The 10,049-nt window shown below is 37.5% G+C and overlaps 1 protein-coding gene across 6 annotated transcripts in view; it reads right to left on the bottom strand.

Annotated features, from left to right (window-relative positions):
* PTPRZ1 (protein tyrosine phosphatase receptor type Z1) overlaps window positions 1–10,049 on the bottom strand; it is a 131,391-nt gene that overhangs the window by 56,145 nt on the left and 65,197 nt on the right. For all 6 annotated transcript variants that reach the window (XM_031056898.1, XM_031056900.1, XM_031056899.1 and 3 more), the window contains exon 3: window positions 1,154–1,333. In XM_031056898.1, the coding sequence (XP_030912758.1) occupies window positions 1,154–1,333 (180 nt within the window). The remainder of the gene's footprint in view (window positions 1–1,153; window positions 1,334–10,049) is intronic.

The raw sequence follows: 10,049 nt of genomic DNA, 5'->3' as shown, positions 1-10,049 counted from the left end.
CCCTACATTTTTTTCCTCAAAACTCTGAAGACCATTTAAACATCTTTCTCATCTACAGCAATCGGGATTTTATATGAGGAACTGCTAAATTCCTCATATAAAATCCAGATTGCTGTAGATGAGAAAGATCTCAGTCCACTTTTAAGGACTTTAAAGAATATTTTCTCAGGGGCATTTTGAAAAGACAAAGCAATATTTATCTCAGCTAGTAGGGCAGGAGGGAAGTAAGTGATTTGTGTAGTGGTATGTAGAAAGTATACGACAGAAAGAACAGAAATTAGGAACAATGATGCTAAACTGAACTGAACTAAATCAAACTAAACTAAACAAAACAAAAAAGGCTGATCTAGGGGTCCTACTGGAATTGGTAGAAGGTAAAAGAGAGTTGTTAAGAGACACCTTCCTCCACATCCATGCCCAAAACAAGGAACAGTACTTCTAACAAGCAGCTTTTAGTTACTGCATTCCTGGATTTATAAGTGGTTGTAAAAAGATTTGTCTAACAATTTAGATGACACCATAAGCTTTTTTCACGGCTGGGAAAAACAGGCACTCATAAGTATAAATCACTTCTTTCTAAAATGTATTTCTAAGATTGGTAAAACAAGTCAGAACACAAAAGCACATATTTCTCTTCTTTGACTGTTAGGAGGCGTCTATATGAGTAATTCAGATGAAAGTTTCTATATTATATCTGTCTATGTGTAGGTGAGATAAATCCCAACCTGAGCTTTTTGTAACTCCAACTCATCCATGAAGTGCTTTCAGATGAGTAGGTAATTTATTTGTACTTTTAAAAAATCATTTTTGCCTACCCATTTCAGACTCTAGATATATAGTAATAATCACCATAATTGCACAGCAAATGCCAACTTACTGTTTAGATTTAATGACATGCCCATGATGGGATGATAGTCACGATGTGATTGCTTTGGTTGTATCTGTCCACATACATAAAAATTTTTGTTTGTGTGATTTCTGTTTCATTTAGCTACTGTCATCACTGTTGTTTTGTTTATTTATTTAATAGATAAATTCAGAATGCACCAGCTAAGTGAAATGAAAATGATTCAGTAAAAGTCCCTGGTTGGTTGGTTGTCCTATACCACTTTCCAGACCTCTTAACTCAAAACATGCAATCTGACTTCTTTACCTGTTTTGCCAGTGTTGCGGATGAAAGTATCTTCCAAAGTTTCCTTTTCCCATCCATGGAATTTAAGTTTCTTCAGATTCACGTTAACTTGGGTAAGGTCTTCATCTATATTAATAGGTGATTGTTTGGCACCATTACAGGCAGAATATTTCTTGCCCCAGTTCTTTTGGTTCAAAGTTCCTAGAAATCAAAACATGTGGGGTAAATACATTTAAATACAAACTGGCATCCATACATTTTTTACTGTGGTAATGTTAAAACACAGTTTGCAATCCGAGATCAGAGTACTGGCCCTTTTTTTAGACTTTGTCTGTAGCAATATTTAGCACACCTACCACTGATTCCTACCCTCAGCAGTTAAGTCTCACTCTAGACATCCACACATACATTCTTATGAACCTCCAAGGAAAGCATAAAACAACAACAAAACTCTCATGAACAACATACATGAAACAAAAAAAAGCTTTCAGATGAATGGAACCAGCATGCAAAAAACTGTGGGAACTGCTGGAAAACTATCCTACCCAAATAACTTTTAATCATACCAATGTTAATGTTCCTTTTGCCCAATGAAGTCATCTATCCAGTAAGGTTTTTAAATATAAAGAAGCAGTAAGATGTTTTAGGAATTTCTTACACAGAGGGGGAAAGGTAAACTGATTTTACCCTGGAAAAGGAAAGACCATGAGTGAGGCTCTGTCTGAGAGGCTGGCTGTATGGCCCAGCTGTGCCTGTGGAGGGCTGTGCACTCCCACTCCAGCCATCTGCTCCCTCTGCAGCTGCCCGGCAGAGAGGAGCTCCTGTGCTGCAGCAAGAGCCTTCTCCAGGGCACAGGGGCTGCGTGCCATTTCCCTGGGGCCAGCCCAGACACAAATCAGGGACACAGACAGCATGTCCTTCACCAAAGACTTGATAATTTTCAGGAAATGGACAAGTACTCCACAAATCAGTATGACGCAGTAGCATCAGCCCTGACAATCTTTTGTTTATATAACATGCTAATAAAAAAGGAACAATATTTTGCGTATGTTAATGTGTTTGAAAACATATAGATATTTTTCCTGACAGGGATTTCTGGAAATACTTCAAAATGCTAATTAAAACCAAGAGTTAATGATAGAGATTCAAGAAAATGGAATTACTTCAGTTAACTTCCCACTTACTAGCAGCTAAGAACTAATATTAGTGTACGCAGTGCATATATTTGAATTCTACTAGATATGTTGAAATAAACCAATGCTCATTTACAGGCCAGTGTTCCACATCCAAGTCTGTCAGTGAGGATTTGCTATCTTGTACTCCAGGCAAGGACAGCTCTCCTATCGCACTCAGAAAACTCATAGGGGGAAGAAGATATTCAGCCAGTCCTGTAACCATGACAATAGGCAGTCATACAAGATGCTCACCTGGACAGCCAGCTAGAAGGAAACCTGAACTAAATTATTGAACAAGTAGAAGTCAAGCCAGTTACCAGTATCAGCTTGCTGCATCAGATGGTATGCAAACACATTTACTGCCTGCAAATTGCAACAGAAGGAACTGGCAGGCACAAGAGTCAAACAACCCAAAGGGAGACCAAGCCACAGGCTTATGAATGTCAGCATCCTACAGGTGGGAACTTAAGCCCTGTACCAAGCAAGCAGGGGTCCCTTTGGAAATGGCACAGTGGGTAAACCTTCAGCTCCTCCTCAAGTCAGATTTGTCCTTTAGTTGTCAGTTTATCACCTGGAAAAATAATGCAATATCCTGATTTGTAATGCACTTTCACAAGAAAAGAGTGGCTAATATTTCATCTTCTTCAAAAGTGTCCCTTAAGAAATTCTCAGCTCAAGTCAACCAACACTTGGATATTAATCTGCTCAAGTCTTCTATTGTGAATTTTCTAACAAATGTTGAAGGCTTTTAACATCAAGAAAGAAATAAAAAAAAATAAATTAGAATAGTTAACTTTTAAACAGAAAAGCCTCCAAACAGGGTCAGAAAGGACACAAATAACTCTCAGCTTGCCCTGTGCATCGCTGCAAACAGGCTCCTGTTTCTGGGTCTGATTTTAGACAGCTCAGTGATTTTCCAAGCTGCAGGAAACTCTTTAAAGCTCTCTCTCACATGTTTCTGTCAGTTTGGGTTGAGACGGCTGCCCACGGCCATCCCTTGGAGTTAAGCTGCACTCCTTACTCCATGCTCTATTTCTTTTGCTCCTTTTGCCAAAGCCAAACACTTCCTCAGACTCCTGCATCTGCCCCAAGGCAGTAGAAATCTTCATTCTCTTTCCACTGACATACCCAATCCCATAGCCCACCTGCAGTCTCTCCTTCAGAACACCATCTTTTTTTCCAACATGCATTTCTGTTATTCTGCTCTTTCCATCACTGACATTAGAACTGACTAAAACCACTATTTTCTTTTTCCCACTATGGTGCTTTTGGAAAATTTCTTCCATACTTCTTTTAATGAAAGACATTATTGCATTTTTCATCTTGTCTTTAAATTCTCTACTGTCTACAATTATCTTCAGTAAAAAAAAAGTAAATTAAAACCAAAGAAACTATAATCTCCTTCCAACTTCCATAGTTTTTTATTTTGTGGTTTTGTATGTAGAACTTAAGTTCTACAACTTGGTAGTCATTACTTGTGACTCAGTGTGTAATAAAGCCCTAACATGCATCTCATGATAAAATCTGCAATCTTTGCTCATCCCAGAAGACAGTGTGTAGCTGTATCATTGATATAAAATATGGAATAAAATGTACAGGAAATCAGTGGCAGGGTCTGATCTGGGGCAGGAACAGGGGGAATCCCCTAAGGAATAGAGTCTGAGAAGGAATGGAGAACTGGAGTCTGGTCATGATGACCCAAATAACATTTGAGCAGCAAAATACACGTTTATGAATGAATTCTGCAAATGCTGGAGCAGATATTGGGTGTGTATATTAGCAAATAGTGCTGAACAACAGAAGTAGCATTATAGAGGGAAACAGTTGAGGTTGAGGACCAGATGTCCATACCAGATATTTTTTAGAAGGTTTTACCTCAGTCTAGCTCTGTCTGGTCCCCTGGGCTGAATGCCCATTGGCTGCTGAAGGGTATAAGGTACTCTCCTGCAACACAAATCCTGTTTGGGACCAGTTAAGATGAACCCATGCCACACACTGTGAGACAACTACCTTGCAAACCAAAGCTTAGTAAGTGGAGTGCAGACAGGAGATTTGCTTCAGAAGTCCACTCCTGATATGAACTCAAATGTTAACATAAATGCATCTGGTGTAGGCAGCAGGTGGTGGAACTGCTGCAGTTTATATAACTTGCTGAAAACCAAAGTAAAAATGAAAGAACTGAATGTTTTTAAACAAGAGCAGATTGTTTTACTGTAGGTGTTATGATGGAAATCATAAATCAAAGCTGTGCCAGCCATTTTGAAAAATATTGCTGAAATTGAGCTTTGAAAATGAATTCTCCCAAACTGTGCTTTGGAAATCTGAGGAGAACAAAAATACGCACAATATATCTTCAAGAGTGCACAGAGGAAGAATGTTTGTCAGAGGTGTCAGACCTGAAAAAGTAACTGGCAATTCACAAAGAATGGAAAAAAACCTGAACAAAGTAGATTAAATGGATGCCTGCTATACCATAACCTTTACCACTCTTGTCCAGGGCACAATGTCTGAAGAAAATTTTCCTAGCCTTTCTTTCTAGGAAATGCTAATATCTAACTCTGCTCCTCAACCTTAGTCCCTCTGATTCCACTCCTACAATGAGCATCCAGTTCTCCTTTCAGCTTCCTCTTCAGCTCTCACTGAAAGAAAGAAATAGAGGAGCTGGAGTGTGTCCAGAGAAGGGCAACAGAGCAGGGGAAGGGTCTGGAGTCCAAATCTTATGAGGAGCAGTGGAGGGAGCTGGGGCTGTTTAGCATGGAGAAAAGGAGGCTCAGGGAAGGCCTTTAATGAAATGGATGTGAATCCTAGGATTTATTTTATAGATGAAAGACAGCAGAAAAGAGAGATGGATTCTTTACTTAATTTCTTCCTCTACATTTTTCATCAGCATTTGCTTTCATGATGTTAAAATTACTTCTATAAATATAGATTGGACACACATAGGAGATTAAAGATAACCCCTCTGTGTGGACTGTTAATAATGGATTTGCCTTATCAAAAAATGTTATTGACTTATCACTTTGAAGTGTTAAGTGATTTCAATTATTTATTTTTAGCAAACATGTTTTATCTAAGATATAAAAAACCAGAAATAAGGCCACACAAAGATATGTGTACTTACACTGGGACAAAACTTAAATTTAGATGCCAAATCAATATTGCTCTGAACTCTAAAATATAGAATAATTATACCCAAAGTTGCACAATGCACTCTGTAATCCTCCAAGGCAGAGGAATGATTTTAGTTCTCAATCTGGATGAGTGTGCTACTGGCCCAAAGAGAGAAATTCTGCCAATATGGGTCTCGGGAATCTTACCACAGCTTGTGTTCCATAACACTTTGCATTCTAGGGAAACATTATGGTCATCAAAAAATAGATGACTTAAGTTTCACATATTACTGAGTAGAAGGCAATGCTTCTGTGTTATCTTGATCTTCACTGGAATGGTTTTAGGGTTTTGGTTTTTTCCCCTCCAAAAGCCCCAACTACTCCCACAACCTGATCACAATCAGTCTCATAAGTTTATAAAAATTCTTGAGATTGGAAAATTCGTGAATTTAAAGGATGCAATTACTTTCCCAGACAGAATTGTAACTACAAAGAAGGAATTTTGGCTTCCAGGTTTGGGCTTAGCCATTTATTGTGCCTGTCTCAGTGGTGCAGTTGCTTGTAGGTTTTCCAACACTGGATTTCTTGCCAACATCTCAGTCAAGTTTTCGAAAATAAAATTGGGCTGGCTTGGTTAAAGCGAGTCAGCCCACAGACTAGATCTAGAAAAATTTAATAGCACTTAAACCATCAAAGATCAACACTGATAGAGTAACTTCCTTATAAATGTGCAGAAGTCAAATACTATTTATCCCATAAATAGTATGGACTTTTTCTGTTACTCATACAGTGACAAAGAAATTATTTTAACACATTTTCTTACTGTGGGGTGTAATATCTCAGATAAAGCAAACAGAATCAACAGAAAATTCTAGTTGCTTTGAAACCAGATGCACTCATGCAAGTCAAATCATCTAATCTCTTATTCCATCTAGCACCTTATTGATCATTTTTGTATCTAAATATCAGCTTACCTAGACTGTATCTTGTGCATTGTGTCTACATGCACATAAACATGGATTATCTGTGAGAATACCCTGAAAGGTAGCACAGCACTAACCTGTAGTCAGCTGAACCCTCTCATTTCAATCTTTCCTTCTGCTCATTTAAAATGTCCTAGACCACTTACCTCTTATTAAAATCTGTCATAGAAGATGTGCCAGGAAAATACTGGTGAAACACTTTGCTATCTTCAGACTATTTCTTCCATTTTTGTTTGCTTGTTTTTTGAGCATAAACTATATGCTTTCTTCATATTCACAGTCACAGAAACATTGCTCAATAAAGTAGTTAAAAACCAAGTAAGAAAAAATGCTTTGTTTTTTCCACTTTATCCTCAGATAGAATAAACTACAGTTGTTGAGATACAGTGGAAAACCAATCAGTCGTATTAATACAGCGGCTATCTGTTATTTTTCCTTCCTGGGACTCAGTCTGACGAATCTTAGTCAGACTAAGTGAATTATTGAGCAAAATGCATAGCAGGATGAATGCCAGTGGACAGCTTTCTTTCATAATGGCAACTGTTTCCATCTTTCATTGCCTAAAAGATGTGGCCATTGCAGGCTAGTTAGAAAATATTCAATCAAATACTTCTGTGCTAGAGAAATACAGATTATCACAGATGCTCCATCTGCAGTGCACTCAGTGGGACAGCTGTTCCGACTAGGAGAAGGATTATGGGAGAAATTCAGTCAACCTTTTAAGGTACCTCTTTTTTATTACTCTCATCTCATTGCTGCTGAATCTGCATATAGCTGCAGCTAGAGAATCATGTAGTTATATATATTGAAAATTTGCCACATAATTTTTTATAATTACTGCAGTGTTATGATCTAAGCAATATTTTCAACTAAGTATAAAGGAAGGAAGTTTGGTACAGTGCCAAATGAGAAAATGTCCAATAAAAAGTACCACATTCTTCTTCCTGCTTTATTTAATTCTTGACAACATATGAAGCCCTAATTGGGCTTCATAACTTCTAACCTTGTTCCAAGGAATTCAGATTGTAGCAGTTATTCCCCTTACTTTCAGTAATACTTTAAAGCAGGAAACTGAATACAACACTGTTGAGTGACAAGGATAATTTCAAGATCACAAGTAACCAGAACTGAAAACAGAACTGGAATACATAGAACTGACTCACTTTTAGACTAAGAAATAAGCACCAAGAAACATGGCCTATGGCTTATTTTCCTATAACATACACACATTTTAATTAGCTGTCAATGTGTCATGGCAACATTTGGTCTCCCACATGAGAGTGTTTGGTCTTCCACAAGAAGAAGACTCCCCACCTGTTTTTCAGCTGTTTCACATGCTGCTATCAGGGAAGGGAGAATAAAATGGGACAATCACAGGCTTAGGCCTCTCAAACCATCCCTGATTTGGAACATAAAAGCAACAATTTTTAAACATGGTGAGGCCCCATGAGCAATTAATCTGTACTTCCTAGAAGTAGAGCTTACTCCTAAACATATGACTACTGTACAAAGAACAAGTGGATGTTTGTTGTCTTCCTGTTGGTGAACATGGGCATAAGTGAAGCTTAAGGTGGTATCTCCCTCTTCCCCATATCGTGCAAGTGGCATTTTATGAGAAATGGAATGGCTGCTTGTGAAAGAAATTGTGTAGACACAAAGGTTGTGCCAATTTCTAACAGGCCTAAAAAATGCACTTTAAAGAACTCTTAGCTGGAGCAAAGGAAGAGAAAGCTATAACCCACTTCAAGCACAGCATTTAGCACCTGTCTGACAAGTGATAGTTCATGCAGTCCCAGGAGATGAGCACAATGAAACTCATCTTCAGCAGCAATAAACCTCATTTTTGCTGGAGTACAGATCACCATCTAAGTCTAATGACTCGCATTATGGCACTGTGTTAGTCTTCACTTTTCTATCCTCATTATTACAAAGTAGACTCTATTGTATTTTAGAAATTATCTTGCGTGACAGAACCAGGCACTCCAGGCACACTCTTGTAAAGAAACAAAATGCAATGATGAATTTTAGAATAGAGTATATAATCTACTTCTCAGCTCAGCAGGTCTAACAATATTGGCTTTCACTGAGAAAATCAGTATAGTCTCCTTTTCTCTTCTATTCTGGTATGACCTCCCTCCTGTCCTCTTTCTTTCTTTTTTCTTTCCCCTGCTCTCTTCCCTCTATCCTCCCTCTCTCTTGGACCATTAAATGTTAACAGGCGGTCTGTTTAGTTCCATGAGAAGTCCTGTTGTGGTATAGTACAGGGGCACTTTTTCCTGTTATCAAACACATGCATTACTATGTTGCTACCACCTAGGAAAATAACTTGGGTCAGGACAAGCCTATCTAGAAGAATTTCATAAAGGCCACAGTCATGAGTTTTGATCCAAAGCCTGCTGAATTATAAAAATAATCCACAAGTAGGTTCTCTGGGCTTTGAATCAGATAGACTGTGAGCATATAAAACGTCACTATTGAACAACAGTAGTGGAACTGTGAATGCAGAAGTCTCACAAATAGCCATCAAAAAGGTCAGCATTTAACTCTGAATAGCAAAAAGGCATTTATTTCAGCTGTAAAGAATAGCATAGAGATTATAAAAAGTAAAGACCTAGATAGATATAAACCAAAGCAAGATAAATATAAGTATAAAAGACTATTGGATTGCATCACTGACCAGGGAGTCCCAGAAGCTGTCTGCAGAAAAATCACCCTAATGTCCAAAAGTACATACCAGTGATTCTAGTTCTTTGCTCCCTAGGTTCTCATTTTCACACAGTTTCAATTTTTATAAAATGAAGATCCTAAATATCTCCAGAAGAACATAATACCATAGGAAATTTGGATTACTTCTAGCATATTTTAGCAGGATTTCGTATCACACTTCTATGGGAATTTCAATACACATTCTGTTTGCATAATGGTAAGGATAAAATGAGGTGATGGGCAGAAATGTGTTAAACAGAGCTATATTGAGCTATATGGATTTCTTACATGCATAAGCCATAGTTTTTGCATGTTTATCTCCACAATTGCTTCTCATATTTTATTTTCTGCATTAGAAAGATGATTCTAGTTCATAAAATGGCCTTTTTGGCAAGGATTTTTGACTACGATAACTAAAAAATTTAAATCTCTTTCCTTTACCTCCCCAAAATCAAAGTAAATCCTTTGAAAAATGTTAAAAATCAAGCCCCTCCTAGCATTACACAAACCTTCCTTCACTAATGGCATTATTTCATTTGGACTAAATATAATTTCAGCTTTACCATTATGTTTACATTTTGTTAAAAACTTTGTACCGATAGTTTCATAACTACCATAGCAATGTCAGTGGATATACAGAACTGTTCCTCTGATAATCCATGTTAAGTTTAAATAATACTATAACCTGATTAGACTTTTTGAGATTATCATACCCTCAAAAACACTCTTTCTAAACTCTTCCACTGAGAGATATCTTACCCAGTCTTGATGTGATAGCAGAACTATGTAAATTACACAGCAGATATTTCTTTCAAGTATTTTTGCATAAACAATTTGTGCAGATCTCTGTTTTTCCTTTGCAAATATATAAAAAATCCTAACAATCTTTTAAAACCTTTCAGTACTAAGAACTCCCAAAGTCACCTTCAATGCTGAGTAGTTA

Source organism: Geospiza fortis, unplaced genomic scaffold (genome assembly GCF_000277835.1).
Source record: "Geospiza fortis unplaced genomic scaffold, GeoFor_1.0 scaffold195, whole genome shotgun sequence".
Taxonomy (NCBI): Eukaryota; Metazoa; Chordata; class Aves; order Passeriformes; family Thraupidae; genus Geospiza; species Geospiza fortis.
This window is presented reverse-complemented; position numbering and strand designations above follow the sequence as displayed.